Below are 27,605 nucleotides of genomic sequence, written 5' to 3'. Positions count from 1 at the left end.
AACAAAGACGAGGAGGATATGAAACCGTCTACTAATCCGGAATCAGTGCCTTCAGCACAAGATAACGAACAACCAGAGACTAAAGTGGAAAATGCTTTGATGGTCGTAGAAGCGAATACAAAGGGTGGCGAAGAAACAGACTCACATGAGAACACTAACGAGGCACCGACACCCACCAGCGACGGAGGGGACGTTAGCAGCGGCGGAGCTGCTACCGCGGGAGGGGAAGCCAACGGTAGCGCTAGCAACGCCGTCAGCCCGGCTGGGACTAGCACTTCCAATGCAGAGCCACCGACAGCTGAAACCCTGACCGCTGGGGATGCTCCTGTTGGCGGACTCACTACTGAAATGTCTCCCCCTCCTTCGGCTCCAGCGGCCACGCCGGTATCCACTCCCATTAATTTGCTGGATACGTGCGCAGTGTGTAAACAAAGTCTTCAGAGCCGAGACTGTGAACCAAAACTTCTGCCTTGTCTGCACTCTTTTTGCCTGAAATGTATCCCGCAACCAGATAGACAAATAAGCGTACAGGTCCCTGGGCCGCACGGGCAAACTGACACACACATAGGTGAGTTGTTTTTTGTTTTTTTTTACGAGTGAAAAGCTGGATCTACCTGTGAACAAGAACTCTGCCCTGTTATCTGATGTTAGTTATCGTGAATTGCTGTGTTCGGGCAAGAGTGAAACATTGAACTTGATTGATTGAGTTCTGGTGGGAACTGAGATAACGTTAGGACAGCTTGGGAGGTTGATCTGAGTCTTTACACCTCAATACGTTGATGCTAACCGACAAGGGAGCTGTGTTTCTGTTGCACTGCACAGAGGAAGGTAGCTGGTCTGTTGTGGTAGCCTGTCATTGGTCCAGCGGATTACCACGTCTTCCACCATAACAGATAAAGACAGCGAGTAACACGCACCAAAACGATCAGGTGAGTTTTGATTGGAGAAAGGACTGTTCGGGAACCCCATGCCGAATCAATGATGGTGCAACCGATTTCACTCAGTTGCCGTGGTCAATACCAAGGCTGTATTCATTTGACAGATTTCCAGTGGCTTCTGCCATAACAGTCTCGCCCAGGATAAAACTACATATTCTCCCTTACCAGAAGACATGTAGTCATCACTCACTCTATTTTTCTTTTGTAGTGACACATAACACATTAGTAGCTTATCAATTAGATGACATAAACATGAATGGATGATGATTAAACACTAGTCAAGTGTACTAGTCAAACCGATGATACACCACTGCATATTCTGTAGCAACCAGTAACAGTTGGAAATTCAACATTAACAGTAGATAGAAACTACTAGATTACTTGATATCCAAATGTCATATTAACATATTAACTGCATGTTATAAATATTTACACGCTGAAGTGTTATCTAAATGATTGGATCAAAATACAACTGGGGGATATCACTGTCCCATTTTTTTCTTTCCTCCAAATTATGATATCCGTATCTCAAAATCACAAGATGTTTTCTTGTAATTAGAAGGTCTTTTCTTGTAAGTATAAAATCCAGATCTCCTAATTTCATAGCAATAAAATTACTAGTAAAAGTCATAACTCTGGGGCATGGAAGTCATAATTATAAGTTAAGGTCTACAGTTGTTTTTTTTTGTTTTTTTTGGTTAATGAAAGTCAGAATATATTACAACGCAGTGTAAGTGGATACCCAAACTTGTCTTTTGCTACCTCGCTGCTTTTAAAGGATGCACACATCACACCATCTGCCAAGTACACTCTGAGGCGTGAATACAGTTTTGGAAAGATGGATTGTCAGATACCTGGCAAAAGCTCCACTGATGACATGCAGCCAGGTGTTTGGACTCATTTCATGTTTATGTGAACCACTACACAAGAATAATTTTACTGCAGTGCCAGAAAATGTAACCACAACATCCTTTGGAAAACTGATCTGAGTGGTGGCAGTCTACACAAAATAAGTGTCGTATTTCAGGTTCAACAGAGGGACTCCTACAAGTGTCTCATGATGACATCTCATGTTACACTTTATTATCCAGTATTTAGGTATGTGTGTAGTTTTATGTCCTCACAGTACCTGCCACAAAGCTTGGCATAATTTTATTGGTCTCGTTCTCAGTGGAGAGGTTTAATATCACATGGTCTGAAGGCTCAGGAATCGCATTAGTACTGGTCTTAGGAGCAATTCAGTGTCACATGGTCTGAATTGTATTTACAGAACTGCCCGTCATAACAAAGGATTGCTTCTTGAGTAAAACTGGAATATATTATGTTTTAGTTGGGTTTTTCTATTTACCTTTTGTAGATGATGTGGTTAATATGATCTGACTCAGCCCTGCAGTTTGACATTGACAGAGGAAAATGTTTTCCCTTTAAATGTTTCTTTGGCCACAATTGCTGACAGACTCATACTGGAGTTTTGGAAGGTGGGGGTCTTCAATCTCTCCTGCTCAGTTAATGTAATAATGACCTCCACAGCATCAGGCCCATTCTTTCCACACTGCTTTCCTCAGTTTTTGAAAGTCTTACCATCTCAGAGAATTATAGATTTAGTTCAACACTTAAGTCCTACAAAAAGTTGTTTAATAGTAACTAGACGTGTATCATTGATTCACATAAAGGATTGAAAGTTCTATCATCCATGCCCCCGTCACAACACTTCACCAGGCTACTGATTGACAGCGTTAAACCCTGGTCGAAAGAAGGCTGTTTAATGATAAGCTTAGCTTTTAAATGATAGACAGTTATAGTACATAATTATTTCTGAAGGCTTGACCATTAAATGAGGAACTGTAAAAGCCAGTTGAGAATGCTGAGTTCATAAACAATGTCACTGAAATAACTTCATTCTCTCCTACCTGGACTGACAAATTCATTAATGAATTCATCCTCACTTTTTGTGTCCTATTTGTAAAGTCTGCTGTAATAGCTGGTAGCAGCTTGTAATGTGTTGATGTTTAACTTCTTATATGATATAGACGTTGCAATATCCAGACGTAGCTGTCAGGGGAGGAAGATGCTTTATCTGATCTGATTCTTGATGACTAGTCCTTTTTTTTCATAACCTTACTCATTACTTTGTTGTGCAAAATATGTGAAGATAATTAAATATGACTAAGATGCTAATTATATTCTGCTGCACCAAATCATTTTATGATTTAAATATATTTAGGCAGTGTTTATTGAAGCCAAATCTCCGAATTTAGTTTGTTGTGCCCATTTTGTGATTAAGTGAACGTGAACACTAACACCGGGCACGGTTGAGATGTAATGATATTTGCCACTTCTATAAGAAATTCTCTTTTTTGTATTTCAGCAAGATGTGGTCATAGCTTGGTCCAAGTTTAAATTCTGGTTAATCTCTGGTCTATCACTTGTACTAGCGGCAACTGACACCTGCATAACGACCAGGTTAATATTTGGCCAAGCAATAGCCTGATTTGAAAAGAGGAAAACACAACCCTAATCATGGTTAAAATACAGTTTTAATTGTGTGTGTGTTCAAAGAGGGAGGAGGGGGGTTCAAAGTGACAGCTGTGTGGTTCATTTGTTTATGTATGTGTGTGTGTGTGTCTGTTTTGGGGTGGTGTGGGTTCCTCAGCACAGTCCCAGTCCAGCTGCTTTCACAACCAATCACTCGGGATCCATGCAGCTGGAGCTTACACAAACCGGCTGTGTGCTGCTCAAGTCAGTGTAGACCGCCTCAAACCGGCTTGAACCGGTTTTTACCTCTGCTGGCTGGAGAGGGGGATGGGGTGGGGGGTTTTATGGGTTTATGATTTACAGGAGGGGCAACATATTTTGCTGAATTAAACATTTATGTGAAGTTTAATCTTGTGCTTCATATTAGACTTTATGAAAATAAACGGGAAAGTTAATGAGCTGATTTAATTATTTGCTGTGGTGTATATGATTATAGCGGTAATTCAACTAATTCCATTAACGAATCCAACTGAAGTGATTAAGTGAAACGGTCCTCGCTGTTTGGCCATGGGAGTTAATAATCTAATAAAAATGCCAGGGATGACGAGATTCCATCTTCTGGAGACAGTGGCTAAATCAATTAGCCCCCACGAATCGGCAGTGGGTGTCCCATGGCGCCAAGAATTTTTAATAACAACAGGAATTTACCTAAAAAGAAATTATTGCAATAACCTGAAAAGTCTCACTGAAGGCCTTTCATTCATCTTAAAAAGGGCAGTTCTCAGCTGAGAGTTAGGGGAACATTGCTATTAGTCTACATATGGGCTCGTTCTTGATGGTGACATCTTGTTTCCATGTTCCTTGAAAGACCAGTCACCAATGAAATGTCACTGAACATTGGATTTGTTGCCCAGTGTTTGACCTTTGCACCTCATTTAACTCGTGCCCCCCCCGTGTGTTCTGTCTCCTCTGTCTTTAGTAAATGTTATGCGCTGTTCAGTGTGCCACCAGGACTACAAACAGAGCGACATTATTGACAACTACTTTGTCAAAGATACCACAGAGGCCACCAGCACGTCTGACGAAAAGTCTGCACAGGTAAGTCTCTAACGATTGGGCTCTTGGCAACGTGCATAAGCATATATTCACATCAAGTCTTGTAGCTTCTCCTCTGCTGATTGGACGGGTCTTTGCATAAGTTGTGATATTTAATTTTCTGATAAGGTGAAGACAAGGTCAAGTCTTATTTGTTCATGATTCAGGGCAGCGTTTTCTAGATAAGCACCAAATCCATTTAGTCCAGAACAAATAATAAAACAAGAATCAGATCATACACTCACTTCTCTACAAAACCATTCCATGGTTTTTGTATTCATACTTTTAAGCCAAGCTTGTAGGAAGACATTGAAAGACAGACTGTTCCTATAATGCCACTGTTTTACCCATAAGTGATGACACGAAGCGAGTGAAACTTTATTTTTTATAGCACATTTCATTCCAGGTGGTAGCACAATGTGCTGCACAGAGATGTTAGGAAAGTTGCAGCCACAAAAACTAAACATTAAACAAACCCATAACTGATACGTATGAATTAAAAACCATTAGGAAAATAGTATAATGAAGATCAACAACCGATCAGTAAAAAGGTGTGTAAATTAAAACTATTAAAAAGTAGGAATAAAATTTGAGGTAAAGTAAAGTCTAAACCAGACTACTAGAAAGGAATATTTTCAGTTTAGATTTAAAAGATGATAGAGTGGGAGCACCTCTAATATGACACAGTTAGTGTATTGCATATCACACAGGCACATATTGCTTATGCCGTGTAGGACGTGCTCTTTGACCAGTAATTATTGATTGTTGTCTTGTTGTTCCCTCCCACCAAGAAAACCTGCAGCCATTTTTGTGTAATAACTGTCTTGTTAATTGCAAAGTGTATTTTACAAGATGTTCATCCTGTGCCACAGGTTTGCTTGGGTCCTGGCTGATTGAAATTAGAATTTTAAATTAAGGGCGAGGCCAGAAAATATGGAAATGGTCTGCCATTTTTTTTCTTACCACGCTGCCACAAGCACTGGTTCAGTCCCAGAGAGCTAATCTGTGTATTGATTAGATGCTTCAAGCAGGATTCTCACCAAGACATTAAATTAGTTTAAGATTAGTCTGTTTCATTCATATATTATTCTCATCTTCTTCTGCTCTCCCAATTCTTGTTGAAAAAGTTTATCCACTGATTTTTAGAGGTTTGTAAACTTAACTTTTATGCAACTAAAAATAGCCAGACCAGGTTCACTAGCCTGTCTTTATGGTGTTACTAAAATAATCTCAGGCCTGGACACGAGGGCTGGTTGATAATCTAATCTAGTTTTATTTCAACTACGCTTTTTCTTCAAATGATTATGAAAGTGAAAAGATACATGAGATAAAATTATTATTGTGCTGTATTTTGTTTTGCAACAAATTTCAACACCATCCCCACATCCACTTCCTGGTTACGTTTAGTTAGTAACGTAGGAGTGTCATCTTGAGCAGTTTGTCGGTTCAGAGACTTTTTTCACATATATCGTGTATAACTGGAAAAACTACACAGACTCAATGCTTTTTAAAGTTCAATAAATGCGTGGTGTTTCCAAAGTCAATGAGTAATCCTGTTAAATAATGGTGATCTCAATATTGATCAACATAATTGCTGTTATTATTATTTTTGCCATAATCGAGCAGCCCTACTGGAGACATTGAAGAAATATTGTTTTTCAATGTTATAAATATTTAAGATAAATATGTCCACAATTTCCACCTGCAAAGGGAGCTGTTAAAATAAGTTGAAATATATGTACAGCAGAGCGGTTGTTCAGTTACATAGGATCATAATTCTAACATTATACCTCTGTAAAGGCTGAGAGTTAGCGGCCACCTGCAGTCATACGTGTTTTTGTTGGTTCGTGGCCACAGACCATGAGGCGTGGTCTTAGATTTGACATTCAGGATGGAAGTAAGAAAACATTGTTTGGTGTGAATGATGAATGGTGCACAGTAGAAAAGGAACACAGCCCAGTCGATTAACAGAGCAACACTGTTGTCAAATAAAACGTCAAATCAAGTTTATCAAATCATTTGACACTATTTTTCCAGTATTGATTCCTAAGCTTTTTCATCACCTCTGTTTTCACCAGTTATTTTTTGTTACCTCCAGCCTTGAGGCCACTCTCCTGAAATGATAAATGGGTAATGTTAGGTTGTGAATGATGACTGTAAGCCAGGGAAAATGATGAAACATGGCTCTGTCCTCTGACTGTTTTTAATTAAATCGGCTTTTAATTAATCAAATGGCTCGATAAGTTATCACTCCATTTTTCATTTCACGTCCATTTTTACTGCTCCATTTTTCAATTTGCATGGATTTTCATCTTCTCCATTTTCATCAGTTGATTTTTGTTACTTCCACTCTTCACACTGGACGGTGTGACATTTTAAATACACGTTCGCGCTGCCAAGAGGAACAAGCCTGTTTTTGTTTGGTTTCAGTGGCTTTCCTCTGTTGCCACCAATCAAACCTCACTGTACATCTGGACCCATTGCTCAGAACCAATTCAGTTGATTATATAGAACCCATAGCCATTTATTAAGTGTCACTATGAGACCACACTTTTCAAATGATCATATATCTTGACCCCAGAGTTGTCAAAACAAATAATACTCATTCACAAAGTGCAAGTGCTTTTAAGTGTTGCTCTCAGAGTTTGTGTAGCTTGACCACGCTAAATGTCGTACATCTTTTTTCAGGCTGGAAATGTTATATATCGTCTCAATGTGAAGCAAAGTACTGTGTCAATATCAAGGCAATATCTACTGATGATCTTAGCACACGTGCGTAGGAGCTGTATCATTCAGCACCTCTGCAGATACTGGACAGACTTTGCGTAGACTTCTGATCCTACCCAGATTCTTTAAGGTGCTCATTGGTGTTATCTTCTCAAGGTGTGCACAAGTTGTGAGGACAACGCGGGAACCATAGGCTTTTGTGTGGAGTGTGGAGAATGGCTGTGCAAGACCTGCGTGGAGGCCCACCAGAGGGTCAAAATCACCAAGGACCACAAAATTCGCACAAAGGAGGACGCCGATGCCGACGCCGCCTCCGGTAAGATGGGTGACCCTCAGAGCGAAGGACAGACCAATATTTACTGAAGCAAAAAAAAAAAAAAAACTGCAAGAAGCCTGAACAGGACAAACTGTAGCTGAAGCATTGTGAATGTGGTGCTGCTGATAGGGCTGTTGCCATGGTAACACTGCTGCAGAGCCTTGGTTGCTTGGATGGTACTTCTAGCTGGGGAGACCATACAAGCTCTTCCCAGGTTTTCTGGGGCTTTTTCTGTCTTGTTTTTCTGTCCGTTTGCAAGTTTAAAGTGGTTTTGACATACGTAACTACTGACACAACTTTTTTTGTTGCTGGTTATTTCTGTTTTTCTTTTGTTCTGTCTTTCTCTTACCAGTCTCCATGGGTACTTGGGCTCTCTATTTATTTCTCTCTCTCTCTCTCTCTCTCTCTCTCTCTCTCTCTCTCTCTCTCTCTTACTGAGCATCAGTGGTGTCTTTTCTCCTGTGTGTCTACAGAGTCTGTTGGTGCGTCTGGACAGAGGCCTGTTTTCTGTCCCGTCCACAAGCAGGAGCCACTGAAGCTTTACTGTGAGACCTGTGACACGTTGACTTGCAGGGACTGTCAGCTTTTGGAGCACAAGGAACACAGGTAACTGAGCATGCACACATCTGTTTTATGACTAATGGACTGTCAGTCTCTTGTCTTCCAGCTTCTTTAACTGATATGGTTCTGCCAGTTGTCAATATTTTGTACCAGTAGTCATGTTAATTAATTCAGATTTGTGTATTATTGCTTGTTTTGGCTTGTTTTAAGCCATTAACTACTGTTTGCATATGTTTCACGTCACTGCTGACCATTCCCCACAGAATACCATAAGGTTTTGATTAATTGCCTACCCTGCAGGCAGCCATTGAGTTCAGCTCATTTCAGTACATTGAGAGGCAATTCAAAGAGAGACACCTCCCACAAACCCCTGTGGTATTTCAGTGTCATGTACAATAATTGAACAGAAAATCGATCAGTTACAAACTACAAAACACAAAAATAAGGCCAATAAAGATGAAAATCCAACAATAGAATAATAATAAAACCAACCCAATTTAAAAAAAAAAAAAAAAAAAAAAAAAAAAAATCTTAATTCCAGTAAGGTAAATCCAAGAAAATGAGTCTGGATCACGTCTTTGTGCTGTGCTCGTCAGACAGTTACGTCACATCAGGAAAGCAGTGAGCCAACTGAAGTTGTCAGCTGGTTTACTTTGTGCTCCAGCAGGAAACTTGTGTTGTTTTACAGACAAAGCCACTGGTAGATGAAAACAGTGATGGCTGAACATGAATTTTCCCACCGTAAAGCAAAGGAAAAATTGCCCACTCACAGACTCATATAAATCTTCAACATTTGACAGCAAGAAACAGCAGTTGCATTCCTGCATGATTCTCTAGTATTGATGAATGAAATGTGCATTTCCCCAGTTGACAGCGTCAATGATGTTTTCCCTTAGAAACCTCTTATTTTTTGACCCTATCTTAAAGATTTTTCAACGATTTTTTCAAATCGTTGTTATTCAGTTTATGGAAAGGTGTCGATGACCCCTCTGCTCTCAGGTACCAGTTCCTGGAGGAGGCTTTCCAGAACCAGAAAGGCATCATTGAGACCAGCATGGCCAAGCTACAGGAAAAGAAAAACTACGTCCATTACTCTGTCTCTCAGGTGCAAAGCAGGTATGAGTTTCTCTCCAGTGTGCGTGAATGGGCCGACGGATGCGGTCGGTGTTGTAATTGGTGGCCATTGTCTCAGTTTTGAACGATGAATTATGTTTTGTTTTTTTTGTTTTTTTCATCCAGGTTAAAAGAGCTGAATGAGACACACAGGAAGGTGGAGCACGAAATCAAAATTGCAGTATTTACTCTCATAAATGAGATCAACAAGAAGGGCAAGTCCCTGCTGCAGCAGCTGGAGGTAAGACAGTATTAATGAGAGCGCCTCATCAGGTCCTGCTACGTCACTTCAAAAAGATAATTGGTACATTTCTAAGAGTTCAGCCTGTTGACTCACTGTAGCTGCACTGACACGTATGAACTGGACTCGTGAAGTTAATGTTGTCATCACTGAATTACACATCTGAAAATAGAGTATATGGTTGACAAAGAGTTTATATATATGATAATATATATCATATATATATATTTATGATGAGTCATCCCACAACACATTTGTCACGTTGTTTATTAACACCTTTCCATTTATTTTAATTGTATGATATATAGAGATATTGTGATGGATTCTGTTTACTAAGTATTAGACACTATAAATTTAATTAATCCTTATTAATTTCCTCGTTTCTTTTGCCTGCTACTTTTCAACCACTTGCTGTGATTTTTTTTTCTTTTTTCTTTCCTTCACTTCTCACTAAAAGCAGTTGATATTATGTTGTTTACTTGGCTGACTCCCGACTTGGCTGCAATCTATATCGACTGCTGCAATAACCCAAATCCCCGACTGGGATCATTACATTTTCATCTAATCATCTAATCCATCTCCATGCATATGCAAACATTTTCTAATAGCTTGTCTAGACATTTAGCTTCAGTAGCGGTCTCTTTACCCAAATAATCTCCCTCTCTGTCCAGAGTGTGACCAAAGAGCGCAGTATGAGGCTTGTGGCTCAGCATAAGGATACCACCCAGCTGGCCCAGCAGATCCACCATGTGCTCAACTTCTGCCACTGGGCCATCACTACTGGCAGCAGCACAGCGCTGCTCTACAGCAAGAGGCTGGTATGTTTCTCACGCGCTCCACATGTTCATCAGTTTGAGAGACTTAAACCGGCAGTGCACTGAGAACAAAAACTGAATTTTACAGACACATAACATCACTGGTGTGCGACCGAAGACGCACTGCGTTTGGGATTCATCCTTGTTTTAGTGTTTGATTCTTGTTTTGGGGAATGATGGAGGTTCTGTCTGCTTCCAACATAACTGTAAGTCTGTACCGAGCAGCAGTCTGAGAATTCATTTTGTTTGGAGTAAACCGCTGGCCCATGCCCGAGATTTATTTATTTAGTTTTTTTTGCCTCAGACAAGGGATGCCTCTGTCACGTGGATTTCACTACTTACCACAAGACAGTCAGCAAATGAGATAACTGAGAACTTAATTGTGGGATTGTGGAATAATGTTTTCTAAAGGGCATGTTGACAAATGGGCTTTTTGTTGCACCGCCATAGCCAAGCTTACTAATCGAAGAACATTTGTGTGTTTGTGTGTGTTTGTAGATCCTGTTCCAGCTTCGCCAGCTCTTCAAGGCTAGACTGGAGCCAGCGCCCCAGGCCAACGGAGTTGTGCGCTTCTTCTGTGACCCCACCTTCTGGGCCAAAAATGTGGTGAATCTAGGTGAGAGAGACCTGTTACTTTTTTCAGTACTCGTCAGTTGATATTTCTCTGTATTAAATATGATCTTTTATTAACTTATTCTAATCAAGATTATGTCTGAGAGCATTCTCACCATCTGTCTGACCAGATGAAGTCTTAATTTACTGTATAATGGCCATTAACAGTTGGAAAATTAAGCAGTAAACATTTGATTAATGTGCATGTCTGAATAAAATAAAGGGATATTTCACACCTGTCTATAGCATGTGCTTACCTACAACCGTCTTCTTCCAACTGTAGGTAATTTGGTAATTGAGAAACCACCTCCAGCTGCACAGCCGCCCAATGTGATGGTGGGAGGACCGCCTATTTCACCGGGCCAAGGTCATCCCGGGAAACACCCAGGACAGATCAACCTGGCCCAGCTCCGACTGCAGCACATGCAGCAGGCAGCCTACGCGCAGCAGAAGCAGCAGCAGCAGCAGCACCAGCAGCAGCACCAGCAGCAGATCCAGCAACAGATGCGCATCGCCTCCCAAATGTCCCAGCAGCACGCCAGGCAGGCCGGCCCGCCTCTGGTTCAGCAGCAGGTATGGGAATCAGTCAGCAATCACAGCACCTCTGACCGACTCGTCAAGTTATTAGAAGCTTACTTCAAATATGATCTTAGTGCAAGACACAATATCAGTAATAATAATATAGATATTTTTTATTATTACCAATTATTACCAACCTAACTTAAATCTCCAAAGCTTTTGTTTTCCAAACGTTTTTTTAATTTTTTTTATTTGTCTGTTCATTTAGTTTTGGATGAGATTTTCTCCAGACCTCTGAGAGTGTTAGCAGATGGAGGTCTGTCGATTCAAGATTAGAATTATTAATAAGGGAGCAGTGAGAGGATTTGGTGACAGACTTCCCATCACTTAATCCACGATGAACACACACTTGGTACAGATGTACGTTTAGATATCGAAGGAAGATCCGGAATATCACTGGTGGTTTTAAATGGGCTTTGTTTTCTATTTTTTAATTCAACTTAAATTATTTATTATTTTTCACACCATCAGGTTTTTTGGGTTTTTTTTTTTTTTTTACATTTAAATTTAATGGAATTTTTTAACGGTAGAGTCCAACCATAGGCATAAAGTTTGGGTTATATTTAGAATATGTGCATTTGTCCCCCACCCAATAAAAACAGCTATAACACACACACACACATATAGACACAGACAGTGTTGTGATCTCAGTCAGCAGTGACAGGTTGATAACCATAGAGGAGCCACTAAGTAATGTTTACTTTTAGGAGTTGTTGTTTTCTAGTTGCTAACTAATCATAAGGTAACGTTGCCTCTCCGTGAAAGATGGCTAGCTAGCTAAAACAGCAGGAGACAAGCTAATCCAGCATTAGCTGAAAAGAACAGCAACATGTGAATTGTTGACCACCAGGGACATTTGAATTTCAGAGTCTAACTGCGTTAAATTCCATTATATTTTTAGCTGATGGTGAATTAATTTTGTATTTCACTTTACATAAATAAAAACATTATCACTATAAATTGATGCAGAAATGGCACAAACTGGATCATAAAAATTCACCAGAATGTGGGAAATGAAGTGTGTGACACTAAACATTTCCTGGGGAAGGTGGGGGCTGGGGGACGGGGGGCAGTGAATACATATCCATATATTATCCATTTTGTCCATCTTGCAATGTATAAATCATTTCTCAGTCTCAGTAGGAAGGTCAGTGCTGTAAATTATTTTTTAAAGCATACAGTTTTAGATGAATCCTCTCCCTCTCTCTTTTCTTTTTTAATTATTTTATATGGGGAAACATGATTACTTATAACTTAAATTGTCCAACCAACAGTCAAAAGTCCCAAAATCTCCAGGCTGTTAAACAAATCACTGCTCTTGAGAATCATGATGATTTGGTAATTCAATTCCTCAACTTATCTTTTATTTTGACGAATCAATAAATAGAACTATATATTGTGGTCCCATGTTTACATGACCATGGTTGTCTTTATCCAGAGATCTGATTTCCACACACTTTTGTTGTCTTATGGTGTTGAGCAGCCTCCCAGGCTCATCAGTATGCAGCAGCTACCAAGAGGGCCTGGGGGTATGAACGGTGGGCCAGGTCCCCCCATGTACCCCTCCTCCCACCACATGCGTCTACCGGGTCCACCTCAAGGCCGAATAGCCACGGCCCAGCCGAGACTTAACGGACAGCAGTATCCCCCCATGATGCAGCCTCAGCTACAGAGACAGGTCAGTACAACCGCTCTGGTTTCACTGTATGGATTACTATATTTTACAGCATATTGTGACTGGTTTACAAGGGATGGTTTTGTGTGTGTGTGTGTGTGTGTGTGTGTGTGTGTGTGTGTCCAACACATTCGTTGCTGTAAATGTTGGATGAACTGAAACTGCACCAATGTGTTAAAAAGGTTGTTTAACCCAAAATGTGAGCTCCAGTTGTTGTATAGATACACAGGCCGTGGCTGGTCCATTAGTCAGGGACAGGCAGGCTCCAGAGATTCTTTATCTGAGATTGTGGTTTTTGATTCTTCAGCTCAGTTTGTGTGGAATATGAGTGTTTGGCTGATTTTAACTCATCACAGATACAGTGGTAAGAAAAAGTAAATGTGGTCAGATCTTCATCCAAGTCACAGTTATGAACAAACACAATCTATTTCATCTAATAACACATTGTATTGTCCATACTGAAAACCTCATTCAAACATTCACAGAGTTGGTTGGTAAAAGTATATGAAGCCCTCGGCTAATGGCATTAACAAAAGATAAGTGGAGTCACGAGTCAACAAACCTGGAGTCCAGTCAATGAAACCAGACTGGAGTTGTGGGTTAGAGCGACTCTGACTCATTAAAAAAAACAAAAAACACTTTGGGTTCTCATACTCTTTCTTTCCACTGTATTCTGTATAAGTGCATATGTCAGTTGATACGTAACAAGAGACAGCAGCACAGAAATGTTAGATATTGCTTACATAGTCCACCAGAGAGCACTAACCAGTTTATTCTTAATCCAAGGGATCCTTATCAAAAGATGTTCTGTATATGCTTAAAACACGGTGGCACTGCTGCCCATCTGGACTTTCAATATTAATATAAGATCATTGAGGCCAAATGATTCTATTTGTGTGTGCATGATATAAATAGAAAAATTTAGTCAGGTCAGTCGATGCCAACTCGCGCAGAATTTAGAACTTCTTCTGCTTCATGTTGTCGATTTTCTGGAAGAAAAAGTTCATTTAAAAACTTCTATTAAATTCATGGGACCTTGTAAATTCCTACAACTCTACTGCAAGTATGTTTTAGTTATTAATTTTTGAAGTTTGGCCCTGAGCTAAATTTCATCATTAATGATTTATTCTCCGCAGAAATCAAAGTTGGTTGCAAAAAAGTGAAATCTAGTAGAGGTATTAATTATTATTTTTTAATTAAAGATGTTTTGTTTGGGTAAAAAAATTTATTTATTTTTTATTAATTTGATTACTGTAGATTACAGTTCAGAAACAACTATTTACCTGAGTACATGTTGTAAATTATCCTTGGATTTCTTTGAAGTACATTAAAAAACTTCAACCCAATCCAATGAAAAATAAACAACTGGTGAAGCTTCAAATACAAAGAATCGCAAAAATGATGAAATTTAGCTCAGAGGGAAAAATGTCAAAACTTTATAACTAAAAAAGTATTTGAAGTAGAGCTACAGGAATTTGTGAGGTTCCCATGAATTTAATAGAAGTTCTCACATGAATAATTTCAAGAAAGTCCATGACATGACCTGGGAGGTGAGTGTGTATGCAATGACCCAATTTTAATTTGAATGCTTAAAAATGCATTACAGACCAAAGTCAATTGAAAACTCCACTGACAAAATATTTCACGTTGCCTCAGAGTGTAACCCTACTTTAATTGCAATGAAATTGAACATGGAATGGACTATGGACTATATTTCATTTGCATTAAATGTAATTCAGCCAGACACGAATGAGCCCAAAGAAAGGCCAACCTTTTTTTTCTTTGCCCACATTCCCTTCACCTTCGCAGACATGTCGACCTTGGCTTGAAAACTAAGCAGGTTAATCGTGTCCTCTGATTGGTCGATTTCTGCTGGTTATAGTCCTTTTCCATTACAGGAACTTAAGGAACTTAAATTTAATTGACATATTTATGATAAAAATGTGCCAATGTCAGAGGGGGTCTCTCATAGTCCCCCGTACTCCTCTCGGCTTCATGGAGCTTTATAGCAAGTTTCAGCTCATTTGTCAGCCGTTCAGACCACAACTTTACAGTCCCGGGTCCCTCAGCGGTCCAATTACACCGTGTTCAGCCTCAGCAGGTAGTCGTTCTCAGAGAAAAAATGCACTCCCTGCTCTGCTCAGCATGTGACTGCAGACAGACACAGTTAGTGACTAGCTGGTGAACATAGTGGAGGATTTAACAGCTACAGAGCCAGATATCGCAGGTCATACAGTTCATGGAACGCGTCCCATATGTGGGTGGATAACTGTGTAAACTAAACATTACATTCCTGCAGTGGAGGAGGGATATTTGATGTTAGCGCACTAGTTTTGATGTGTGATTGTGACGGTTATCAAAACAAGCCTGAGAGAACGCTGCCTTTATTCAGACTGCTGTCTCTGAGCTCATGTTTTTAACACAATACAAAAATGCTAAACGTCCAGTTTACATGTTCATTTTCAAGGTTGGAATATTGAGCGCCAAAATAAAAGCATAGTCAATTTTATTCAGTATTTGGTTATACTTGGGAGCGCACTGAAAACTATTTGACCTCGAAGTATTTTTTTAATTTTGATTGGTGCATTTTTAAACATGAATATGGAAAGTATGTAATTTCAATTTTGAGCACACAAACGGTAGTTGAAATATAGTTTTCATTTAATGGCTTCATTAAATACTGGACTTCCATTCACAAGCTGCTGTTAGTTTAAGGGACCTGGTTCATATGAGTTTTCTGAGAGCGGTGTAGATGTTCTGTTTCCTCATGCAGCCCAGCCTAAAACTGCCTCACTAGTGTATCTATACACATAAAGCTGGTCATTTTCTCGAGTGATGTGTACAGTATGAAAATGTAAATTCACTGCCTGCATGTAAGACTAGGTAAGAGACACCTCCACTATATCCAGCCCCTTTTTCTTTGTGTCCAGATGTCTATAGAATCTGAGATGAGCCACCAAAGGTTTCGTTTCTTACTACAATCAGGGGTTTGGCACCTTTTTCCTACTTTGTCATTTGTGTGTCTTGTGCAGCATGTGTCATCACCCAAATGCATGATCATGCAACCATGTTGTTTTCACAACAAAGAATTAATTTTTTTAAAACTGAGTGAGTGACCTGCGTCATTGTTCCTGTCATCCCTCCTTTCTTCCTTTCCCTTTTCTTTCTCTGTCCTTCCTTCCCTCCTTCCTGTGGTCCTCTCTTTCTACATCTCTCTCTCCCTCTCCCTCTCCCTCTCCCTCTCTCTCTCTCTCTCTCTCTCTCTCTCTCTCTCTCCTTTTCTTTCTGTGCAGCATTCCAACCCGGGGCACGCAGGCCCTTTCCCAGTGGCGTCCCTCCACAACGCCAACCCCACGAGTCCCACCAGTGCCAGTATGGCCGGTGCTCACGCTCACCGCGGCCCCGCCAGCCCCATCATAGGTCCCATCGAGCTCATCCCCTCCGTTACCAATCCTGAGAACCTGCCCTGCCTACCTGAGATCCCGCCCATTCAGGTGCGTCACCTGCCATGAAAGTTAGACATTTAAAATGAGCAATAATTCTAATAGTTAGAAATATCACAATAAATCGTCCTGGTGTTTATTAGAAGAATGAATAAAACTGCACAATATTTGTACTCTGTCGTTTTTTATTGAATCCCTAATTCCTTTTTACTAACTTGAGCCTCTGTTGTTATTTTCCTCATCACTGTGCTTCTCTGGCATCACCAGCTGGAGGACGCAGGTTCCAGCAACCTCGGACACCTCCTGTCTCGCTACATCACAGCCAGCACGCAGCATCAGCTCGGCTCAGTAGACATGAACCCGTCACCTGGACTGTCCACACACTCTCCTGGATCGTCAGGTACACACACACGTCCAGGGAGAGGGACTCGCATTCACATGTAACGGAGCTTCATTCAGTCATTGGCTCCGACTGTAAAACACTGCCTGATCATTAAATCTGAAGGATAATACACTGGGTCAGCCACAAAAGCATTAAAATAAATATAAGATTATAATGTTATATAATGATAAAAATATTATATATACTATCATCAATGGTACCCATGTCTGCATCATATTCCGTCTCTTTTCTAGATGCTGTGTACATGTTTATGTTCACCGAGAGAAAAGAAATGATCACTGCTGCTGTATCATCTGTTCTCATCTCCGTCCACAGGTCTGTCCAACGCCCACACGCCAGCACGGCCTTCCAGCACGTCCAGCACGGGCAGCAGAGGCAGGTAAGAAGATAAGGAGGTATCCTAGTAGCAAAACACCTTGTTAAAGTTTATAGAAAATACTAACACAGCAGAGTCCAAGTTAACTGATTTAATACATTAACCGAACTTTTAATTTGTCACCTGTCTGACAAATGGAGCTGCATGTGACAGACATAAACATCTCATCGTGGTAGCGATCAGCAGATCGGATTAAATTAAAAAAAAGTAAAATAGAAATTGTTTTTCATTTAAAATAGAATTGTTCATTAAATTTTAATTCTACAGTGGTTACTGGTTTCATTTTAACACCTTGGTGGTTATTTTCACCTTAATACTGGAACTGTGCCCGGACTGGAATAGAGGTTAAAGGTCACGGCCTAGCGCAATGCAATATGCAGTTTGATTGCGAGTAAATGTGCCTATTAAAAAATCAGATATTTTTTGATTCTGCCGTGTCGGTCCAAGTTCAAAGGAGGCAAAGTCTTACACTTGATGCCTCGCTGGTGCATTGTGCTCAACATATGGAGTGAAGTCACTGCAGTCTCACTCAAATAAATGAGAAGAGTTGTAATTAGTACTTAATTGGTTTGATGTTAATGAGTTTAAACAACTGCAGTAATGTTCTCCGTGATTTGCTTTTGTGTCTGTTTAAGCTGCAGCTCTGCGGGGAGGGCGGGGCCAGGAAGTGGAGCTGCGGTGGAGCAGGTGAGGGTGAAGCAGGAGCCGGGTACGGAGGATAGTTACAGCTGTCCAGCTTCTTCTCTGAAGACGGAGCGCGACAAAGACGCCGGGAGGAGTGCCTGCATGGTACGAATACTCTTCCTCATCCATCGGTTTAGGGTTTGGGGATGTGATGACATCATACTGCACTGATCTGCCGTACCTGTTGGCAGCTGGTTATCTGAACTACATTGTGCTTGTGTTCAGCGTACGTCATGATACGGCTCACCCTGTCACAGGGAGTCTCCCTCTAATAGCTAACATTGAACATTATGGCAAGTGTGGTAACAGAACGACAGCAAGTGCAAACTGAACTAAATATGATGACAGTGTGGACAGAAGTGTTCAGTTATTCATGATCTTACCCAAAAACAGACAAATGCCCAAATATAAAATAAAATATGCCTAAAAACATCAGCCTGATAACAATGGCCGAAAGGGCCAGAACCACAGGGTCCTTCTCACTACAGACACTACATGTAGACTGTGGCAAATGTGCATTTAACCTTTTTCACTCTGCACTGTGCATGAATGACTTGTGTATGATGATTCAGACTCCATCAATCTTTTCCTTGGACACACTTACTGTAGATTTGCACATTAATTTGTACATTAATATATAAGTAACAGAGAAAATTGGAAATGTCACGAGGAAGATGGAAAACGTGTGGACGGTGGGGAAATGTAGGACTGTTGAAACAGTGAAACAAGTTTTAACTCACGGTTATTACCAGCCTGTGTGTGTGTGTGTTGTGTCGTCATGGCAAAATATGGTCCTAGAGGCACCTACTGCAACAGGTATTTTGGCAGGTGTTTATATGTCTGTCTGTCTGTCTGTGGACAGATTTTGTCACAGCGATAGAATCACAACCATGCAAGATACAGTCATGGAACTTTTACAGGTGTGTAGTTGAGATCAAAATGAGGCCAAGTCTGAAGATGGGTGTGATCCGAGTCCGACCCGTTGCTTAGTACTCAATTAATAATGTAGAAATGACTCCTGAGTACTCCTGGGCGTTGAATGTTCAATGTGTTGTGTTGGGTTGTCCATTGGAAAATGTTTCTGATGTTAATGTGTGTGTTTTTCCCCAGATGAGCAGTCCTGAAAACAGCCCCCTCCCTACATTAGGGGTCGTAGGCCAAGATGCACTCAAGGCCCTGGGGGAGCGCATTAAAACAGAACCCCAGTCTGAGACGCCTTGTTCTGGACTAAATGGCTCCAGTGCAGCCACGTCATCTTCTTCTGCTACCACAATGACCTCCACTACCTCGTCGTCCACTGAGAGCAGCAGCGGCACGACGGGCCCTCCGCTCACTAATGGAAGCTTAGAGAAAGGGACAGAGGCCAAACAGAGCGCGCCACCTGCTGGAACAGGAAACCCTGGCGGGAAAGAGGATGACCCCAACGAGGACTGGTGCGCCGTGTGTATCAACGGTGGTGACCTGCTGTGCTGCGACCGCTGTCCCAAAGTGTTTCACATGAAATGCCATGTGCCCACCATAAAAATCTTCCCTAAGTAAGTACTGGTGACACACACATCTAGGTGTTAGGAACAGCAACATTTAGGGAAACTGAAACAGACAAACGCACACAAGCAGAACCACACATTTAAAAAAGAGAACAGAAAAAGAAAAAAGGCTCAGGAGCAACAGTAAAACCATGTTTTGAACATGATCTAATAAGAGACCCTCTACTAGTAAAAAGATGTGTCAGTCTAAATACATCACTGCAGAATATTCTGAATGTTCTCAACGTTCTCGAAACATTTGACCTCGGCTGCTGTTAATTGACAATGTTAGTTAAAGGCTAACATCATGTCCTCTGTGTGATTTTTCTTTTACGTCACAGGGGAGACTTCCTCTGCACTTTTTGCCGCAGTCTATCAAGCCCAGAGATAGAATACTGTGACGACGGCAGGAAAACTAAAGGAGAACAGAACATGAACCCCGAGGACCAAAGGGTCAGTACATCCACCAATGCATCACCTCTAAGAGTACGGTCAATGTGATCATTACGATGAAGCTAATTCTCTCCCTCCCTCTCTGTGCAGAGATGTGAACGCCTCCTGCTGTACATCTTCTGTCACGAGCTCAGTGTGGGCTTTAGGGAACCGGTTCCTAGCTCTGTAAGTGGCTCTTCATCACACACACACACACACACACACACACACAAATACACAGATACTTGAGCACTGTTCAGTTTTCGCTACCTGATGCTCACTCGCTTCCTCGTTCCTGATCTTGATTCCTGATTCTTGATCAAATGGTTGCAAAGCTTCATTGTTCCTTCTTAGATTTTATTTTTCCCTTCCTCTGTCATCTTTGTGATTGGACACAGAGATGTTTGAGGGAGACATGGTTGGAATCTCAAAGCAAGAATAAATGCCTGATTCATTTATTGTGGAACCAACTGTAATGTTTGGTTACTTAGAATATTTTATACTTTTGTAAGAACCAGAAAAATTTTGAAATGCACTGAAAAAAAAACTTGCAGCAGCACATTTTTTCCTTGTTTTATTTTATTGCATAATTTATCATTTTTTCCTCTGATTAATAATTGATTAGTTTGCTCTTGGTAGGTAATTGTTCTTATAAACTATCTTAAAAATGTGTTTTTGATTAACTAATTTCATTGAAGCTTGCATGCCGGTAAATGAGGTACCTGACAATCATAATCATGTTGATTAATGAGTTTTCCAGAGGGTTGAAAGGATAGACTCAATGGACATGTGGCTATTTATAACAAAACAGTAACACATTCTTATTTTCAGTTGCTGTGTCGGCGTGTGTGCCTGCGGTCTGAGACACGTACCACTCCCAGTTCAGTTAGCCTAGGGGACTTTTTTCTTGCCCCCCTACTCTTCCCCACACTTCTTTTTTTGTCTCGACTTTTAAGCTACTGAATAAGGGCAAAGATGCCAAAAAATGTATTTAAGGGTCACCTCACAGTGCTGATTATAATTTCAGGATCTCAAAAAGTATAAGAGCTAAAGCTACCGCTAGGCAGATGGGTTCAGATTGTCACCCACTACAGACAACAAAAACCTTTTGGGATATTTTAGATTTTTTTCTTTTGACATGTGGTTTATGTGATTTACTCAAAGGTTGTTGCGCTGATGTGTAGGTTTAATATCTGAGTGGGAGGAGTCCAAGTCTTAAAAGCATTTCATGGACTAACACAGCGTACACATCCACTACACACTAGTTACACAGTATCTCAGAATTACTTTGATGTTCTCCTGTGTATATTACGCTGCACAACAGCTATCAAATCATGACGCTCCCCTGCGGTATTGTAATAAACAACAATACTCCACAACAAAGAGGTTTTGACAGACTCGACAGGAGAATCATTCAGTGGAAGATCAATCAGTTTCTTGTTGTGCACGTTTAAGTGCATGTTGTAGCTTGAAATGCTTTTGTTTGAAGGGACTGTATGCTGCAGCAAATTTTGGTCTAACTGTTTACCAGCTGTCTCAATAAGCTCCAAGACAGATTTAATATCCATCTATCTATTTTTCTACCTGTGAGAAATGTATAGCACCATATATATAAAAAAAAAAAACCATCCTGAATAGAACCAAAACCTCAGTTCCTCTGCCTTTGGAGCTGATCTTTGTTATGTTGTTTGTTTAACCCAGGTGCCCAATTACTACAAGATTATCAAGCAGCCAATGGACCTGAAGAAGGTGAAGAAGAAGCTGCAGTTACGGAGCTCCCAGTATTACCAGTCCACCCAGGAGTTTGTGTCCGACATTCGCCTGGTCTTCAAAAACTGTGCAAAGTACAATGAGGTGAGCAGCATGAGTCTTGTGCCTGCTTCAGGGAATGGCATCTGCTTGTGTGTGTGCGCATGCAGACGAGGGTTAGACTTGTGTATGGGTTGAAGTTTAAACGGACACCAGCATATTCAAAATCAAAGAATCATTTGAGCTTTTTCGTGCTCAAACGATAAAAGACTGATATATTAGGACTTAAATGGATAATTCTTTGACAAAAACAAAAGTGAACAATGCAATGAGTAAATAAAACAATATTTATATTTCAGTGTTAGGTGTTATTATGAGGCCAGAGATGGCAAACCAATATATTAGTCTAACCTTAACATGAAGACACAGCCTTACCTTGGACAAGGAAGTGGGAAGTGGTGCTTACAACCTGCATTGTGTGTAGTTTCGTACACTTACTAACACTGGCTGTACGAGGATGGAGTGTACAGGCGCCGCTGTCGTCTCCTCACACTGGCTGCAGGAACACTGTCTGAACCCTGTTAACTCTGTCGTCATCGCAGTGACAAATCACAATGAGTTTGTTTGTTTTTTTGTGTTTTTTCTTAATGGATTGCTGTGGTCACTTTTGAATATGTTATTTTTTAAAGTAAAATGGATGTATTGTTATTTTTGTTGCCTCTGTTGTGGGTATCAGTTAAAATTGCTTGTGAAACTTGTACCCTCTGTTTAACACTGGAACACAGTTTGTACACTGCATATGTTCACAAGTTACACCTCACAACCACAAGGGGGAGCCTCTATTTTTATCAAGAAGTGAACCGTGTCTGGACTGACAACTCAGACTACACAGAGACATCACTTCTATTGGCCAATAGAGATCATTAAGGCGCTGAGCCTCACAGGACGACCTCACTATACATATGTTGTTGTCATGTCACCAAAATTAACAGCAAGCAGGGTCCTCACCTCTTGTTTTTAAATTTAGTTTGCATGAGTAGACAATAGAGTGAAAGACATTTCATCACTGTAATGTAATGAGATTACTCACCTCAAAGTAAGTAGTAAGTCAGTAAGTGGTGAGTGATTGCTAAAGTGATTAATCAGGTGCTAACACTCATGGCAACACATATAAAAGTGTAGATTTTCAAGAGCGATTGAAGTTCTTTTCATCGTTAGATCTTCCAGAACAGCAGGTTTAAAAAAAGGAACAACCTGTGATGCAGTTTTTATTACAATAAGTTGCATTTGTATAAATAAAAAGAGTATAGTTTTTCTATAACACAAAGCGCCAGCATCAGCTATACGTACACATTTTTAAATGACAATACTTGCACACACACAGCACGCTGTATAAACACAGTTCGCTCAGTTTTCTATAACTGAGCATTAGAGAAAGATGCCATCAAAATGTGGAGCATTAACTAAGAAAATCTGTCCTGTTGAATGATAAAAATCTGCCTTTGAACCACAGCTGCATAAATTTAAGAATGATTTCAAAGCATCAGAAATAAGGATGGAGAGTTTCGGAGAGTCGCAGCTGCGCCGAAACTCCAAGAATCTGGAGATTTCCTTTTTTAGGTTCTTGTAAGAATCTGGATCATATCTGGAGATTTGTTTGATATGACATCTTACAATGCCGTGATCCGATCATGTCCAGTCCAGATGTTGTCATATATGGGGGACATAGTCTGAAACATCTGGGCAACTACATCTCCAGATTCTGGGGTATTTTATGCTGTGAATTAATTCCTGTGATTATATCAGTTGTAAAAAAAAAAAACCCAAAACATTCTGGACACACACTATCAACATGTATAACCTTAAATAATACGTTTCTTTACACATAAGTGGTGAAGAAACATCAATGACAGACTTGTAAGACCCGACGTGGTAAAACAGGAAACAAAAAATAAATATCCACCACCTCAGAGATGATGATGTAGAAAATGTGCTGCAGAAAATTGTGAAATAGATTTATAAACCACAGCCCATGTGACTGTATGGACCTTCTCTTGCTGTTAATTTGTGCAGTACTGACCTGGTGATACACGCCTCGTAGGCTTGAGCACAGTAGGCCATAAAGCAGATTTCTTATCTGTTATTATCTAACCTGCCTGTGCTGTGAACTCTTTTCTTCCCCCTGCTGCTTCACTGTCTTTGTTGTAATGTTATTGCCCCTTTTTAGATGTCTCGAATAATCCAGGTTTATGATGAGGAGAAACAGATTAATACACAGGTAAGCCGTTTCAAATGGAGCACAGATGTCCTGTCCCGTCCCACTGAGGCTTCAAGAAGTGTTTTTACCCTTCATCTTAGCGAGAGAGAGAGAGAATTCATGAGCAGCAGATTTCGGCAGTCGTATGATGTAGATGTGTTTAGTATTGGATTAGTGGGTGTAGAAAACACAATTAATTCTGGGCCTCTCACATATACTCATATACACAGGTCTATGATTGTGTGTGTGTGTGTGTGAGTGTGTGTGTGTGTGTTTGTGTGCGTGTGTGTGTGTTTGGGTGCGGGTGTGTGTGTGTGTGTAAATATCCACTCAATTGGCAGTTTATTAGGTACACCTAGCTAAATCTATTGCAGTACGACAATGAATCCAACAATAATAACGAGATTTTCTAACTGTTATCTGAAGAGTTAGCAGATCACAATTATAAAGAGAAGACTGACCATTTAAGTCTTTAAAGACGAGCAGTAAAATCTTTACATCAATTCAAACCTCACAGGTGAGCGGTGAGGTGTAGTGGGGATTGGTGTGGTGACGTGATGTTAGACGCCCCGGCGGCAGCATTTTGTATCAGCTGAGGTCTTTGGACGTTTTTCCTGCTGATACCAGAGTAAAGGACGTTGTGACAGTCCAGTCTGGAAGAGATAAAAACATGGATGACCTTTTCTAGATCTGCAGATGAAAGGAACGACCTGATCTTGATTAAAATGTCATAGTTGTACGATAGTTGTAAATTATTGGACGTCCAGTTCTTAATTTAATCAAGACAGGACGTAATAGATGACTTTATTCGGACATAACGAATGTATATTGTCTGTGTATCAATGGAAATCAATAGTAGGGTAGCACAGCAAAATTAAAATAAGCTTTGCATCTATATAGTAAATAAATGGGGGCGGAGAATAGAACCTGTGGGATCTCCAAACGCAGTAGAGAAGGAAGACTGAAATGAGATGAACCAATCCAGAGACGCATCCCTAATGTCAGCATCAGACGACTGGTCCGCCGTGTCAAAGGTTGAGCTGAGGTCAAGGGAGATTTAAAAGGGAGTACAGGTTTGCATCAGCAGCAAAGACCACGTTGAAATTATTGCTCATCAAAGAAATGTGTTTTTTCTTAAGTCGTAGATAAAAAATGGCTGCTCAGAGTTGTGTCTAAAATAACTGAAAACAGAAGGATCCACTAAAGGGAGAAAGTGCTGAGGAAGGGCAGGAGTCGACATCGAGCTCTCCACCATCTCGTTATAGAAATATTGAAATTCTTCACATCTCACTGGGGAGGTTTCAGCTGGCTGACCAATCACAGAGGTCTGGGACTACGGCTCTGATTAGCTATTAGCTGCTAAGCATAAGAGCTCCTTGCTTCAACTATTAAGTGGAAATCAGATGTTTAAGAGGGGCACGGGAATCACTATGTTTAATCTTCTACCGTTTCCACTCTGGTTTCCGTCCTTTTTCAATTCCTAATTTCTTCATTTAACTTTGGTAGAGAGGAAGATTCTGACTTTTTTGTCTCTGACGGGAGCTAAAGAATCTGAAGTATTTGTGCAGGAGATGTTAAAAAAACCCTGACAGGCTGATCTACAGCGAGGCCCTCTTGTTCATGCATATTAAAAATGTTTTGAGCTTGACAGGAACAAGAATCAGAGAGTGAATTTAGGGAGCGGGAGCGAATCAGTGTGGTGGAAAATCAGCCAATTGTACATCTTCCTCACGGGTGTTGATTGAGCTGTATGATGATTTTGGAGGATGTAGTTTGTGCTGCTGAGCTTTATACACAGATGTTTGTTATTTAGTATATCCTCTTGATATAAATGTTGAGAAACACCTGTTAGTATAATGCACTATAATTCAAAAGCACAACGAACTGCAGCAACCAAACTGAGCATAAAGTTGAATCAACACATCATACAATATAACAATCATGAAGGGAGGGTCGGTTTTAGCTGGGTGTACCTAATAAACTGCCAACTGAGTGTGTGTGTGCATGCAAACATGTGAGAGACAGTTTATGGATGTGGAAGGAGAAGCTGAGAGGCCTGAAATTATAGCTCTAATAGCAGCTTCACATGGGCATCAGTGCAGACTTCAGGCTTTTAAGACCAAGAACTCCTGACTCTGACATCACAATCCTGGGTTCAGGGTTTGTTTCCTGGAGCTTGTTCAAATCTTACTTTCAGTAAATTGGGCTGTGGCGTCATTTAGTGCCAGTAGAGTCAAGATAACCAGCCAGAAAAAAAACAATCAGGGGTCTAAAACTCAAATTTCCTTTTGAAAGCAGCCTGGCTGAAGTTTTGCCACTTGTGTCTGAGTTGTGGAAATGCTTCATGGAGCCACAGTGGGACAGGGAGGCAGGATATCTCTGCTCTGTACAACAAGGTTGAGTCGGGGTCAGCCTGCCACCAGGAGTCTTAACCACATCTAATTTGTCTCCTCATTGTCCTCTTCATCCTCCCTGCTTCCACCCATTCATCCCTCCTGCTCTGTGGTACTTCCTCCATATCATAACTTCACCTTCCTCCTCCTCCTCCTCCTCCTCCTCCTCCTCTTCCTTCTCCGGCAGGTGGGATCAGAGATGGCGATATCTGGGAAGGCGGTGGGTCTGTACTTTGAGGAGAAGCTGCTGGAGATGTTTCCCGGGCAGAGCTTCCCAGAAACGCCTGAAACCGAAGCCACGGAGGAAAAGGAGAAGGCGGAGGACGACACGGACGACTCGGAGGAGGACTTCATACAGCCCCGACGCAAACGGTTAAAAACAGATGAGAAATTGGTCCACATCAAGTGAGACCTGACCACACGAGAAACGAGAGGTTAAAAAAACTGTCTTCCTCGCGTCCCCCCACTTCTCCTTTGTTTGAGGCAGCAAACAAAAAAAAAAAGGACAAGATTCGCTGTACAATCTGCTTGGTTTATCTGATCCTTGCCTTTGAATGAGTCACTGTCAACTCCATAAGAAGTCTGCCTTGATCTGAACTCTTTACAGACAGAAACATGGAAGAGCTGCATTCCCTCCTTATTTCATGGACACTCAGCTCGCCTGTACAGACTTTGAAGTAGGACTTGTTTTGCAGTAGTTAAGTTAAAGGTTGGTCCTTTCTTTTCTATCCATTTTCATTTGTAGATTTGTTGTGATAATTGCTTTATAAAACATTTAAATCCCGTGTTCTGTTTAATGTATTATATCTATACTTTGACATGATGAAACCTACCAAGTATTTGTATGACTTTGTGGAAGCGTTATGTAAATAAGAGAATCTAGCCCACTGAAGGTATTCCTACAGTATAGATGTTTGGGTGCGTCATCAATAAAACATGTTCTTGAAATATATCAAAGAAATCGTGTGTGGTGTGGAGTAGGTTTTCACAGGGAGCTTTTAAAGGAGCAGTTCACCCTCAAAGAAACATGGTCTCACACATCCTCGGTGACATCAACTCAACTCAGCTAATTAACTGTTGACAAGTCACAGCTGTTAATTTGTAAAGCGCTCCCGATGACTTCCTCATGAAGCTGGTTAAGATAAAACCAATATTGTGCAAAGCTGTCATCAAGTTAAATGGCAGCTACTTTGAA

At 40.7% G+C, this 27,605-nt stretch overlaps 1 protein-coding gene across 3 annotated transcripts; it reads left to right on the top strand.

The window, feature by feature from the left end:
- trim33 (tripartite motif containing 33) lies at window positions 1-26,913 on the top strand. 3 transcript variants are annotated; one of them, XM_022753174.1, is made up of 21 exons: window positions 1-568; window positions 4,393-4,511; window positions 7,392-7,551; window positions 8,025-8,157; window positions 9,112-9,228; window positions 9,352-9,466; window positions 10,138-10,284; window positions 10,780-10,897; window positions 11,177-11,466; window positions 12,956-13,150; window positions 16,078-16,134; window positions 16,441-16,641; window positions 16,858-16,990; window positions 17,309-17,372; window positions 18,005-18,158; window positions 19,164-19,588; window positions 19,921-20,032; window positions 20,123-20,197; window positions 21,713-21,865; window positions 23,988-24,038; window positions 26,598-26,913. In XM_022753174.1, the coding sequence occupies exons 1-21, from the start codon at window positions 19-21 to the stop codon at window positions 26,817-26,819; spliced, it is 3,591 nt and encodes a 1,196-aa protein (XP_022608895.1). In that variant the 5' UTR covers window positions 1-18; the 3' UTR covers window positions 26,820-26,913. The 3 variants fall into 3 exon arrangements, with proteins under 3 accessions (XP_022608895.1, XP_022608897.1, XP_022608896.1); XM_022753176.1 differs by lacking the exon at window positions 16,078-16,134; XM_022753175.1 differs by lacking the exon at window positions 23,988-24,038.
- Window positions 26,914-27,605: the final 692 nt, after the last annotated feature.

The sequence above is a fragment of the Seriola dumerili genome, unplaced genomic scaffold (assembly GCF_002260705.1).
Source record: "Seriola dumerili isolate Sdu_G_001 unplaced genomic scaffold, Sdu_1.0 BDQW01000190.1, whole genome shotgun sequence".
Lineage (NCBI taxonomy): Eukaryota > Metazoa > Chordata > Actinopteri > Carangiformes > Carangidae > Seriola > Seriola dumerili.
This window is presented reverse-complemented; position numbering and strand designations above follow the sequence as displayed.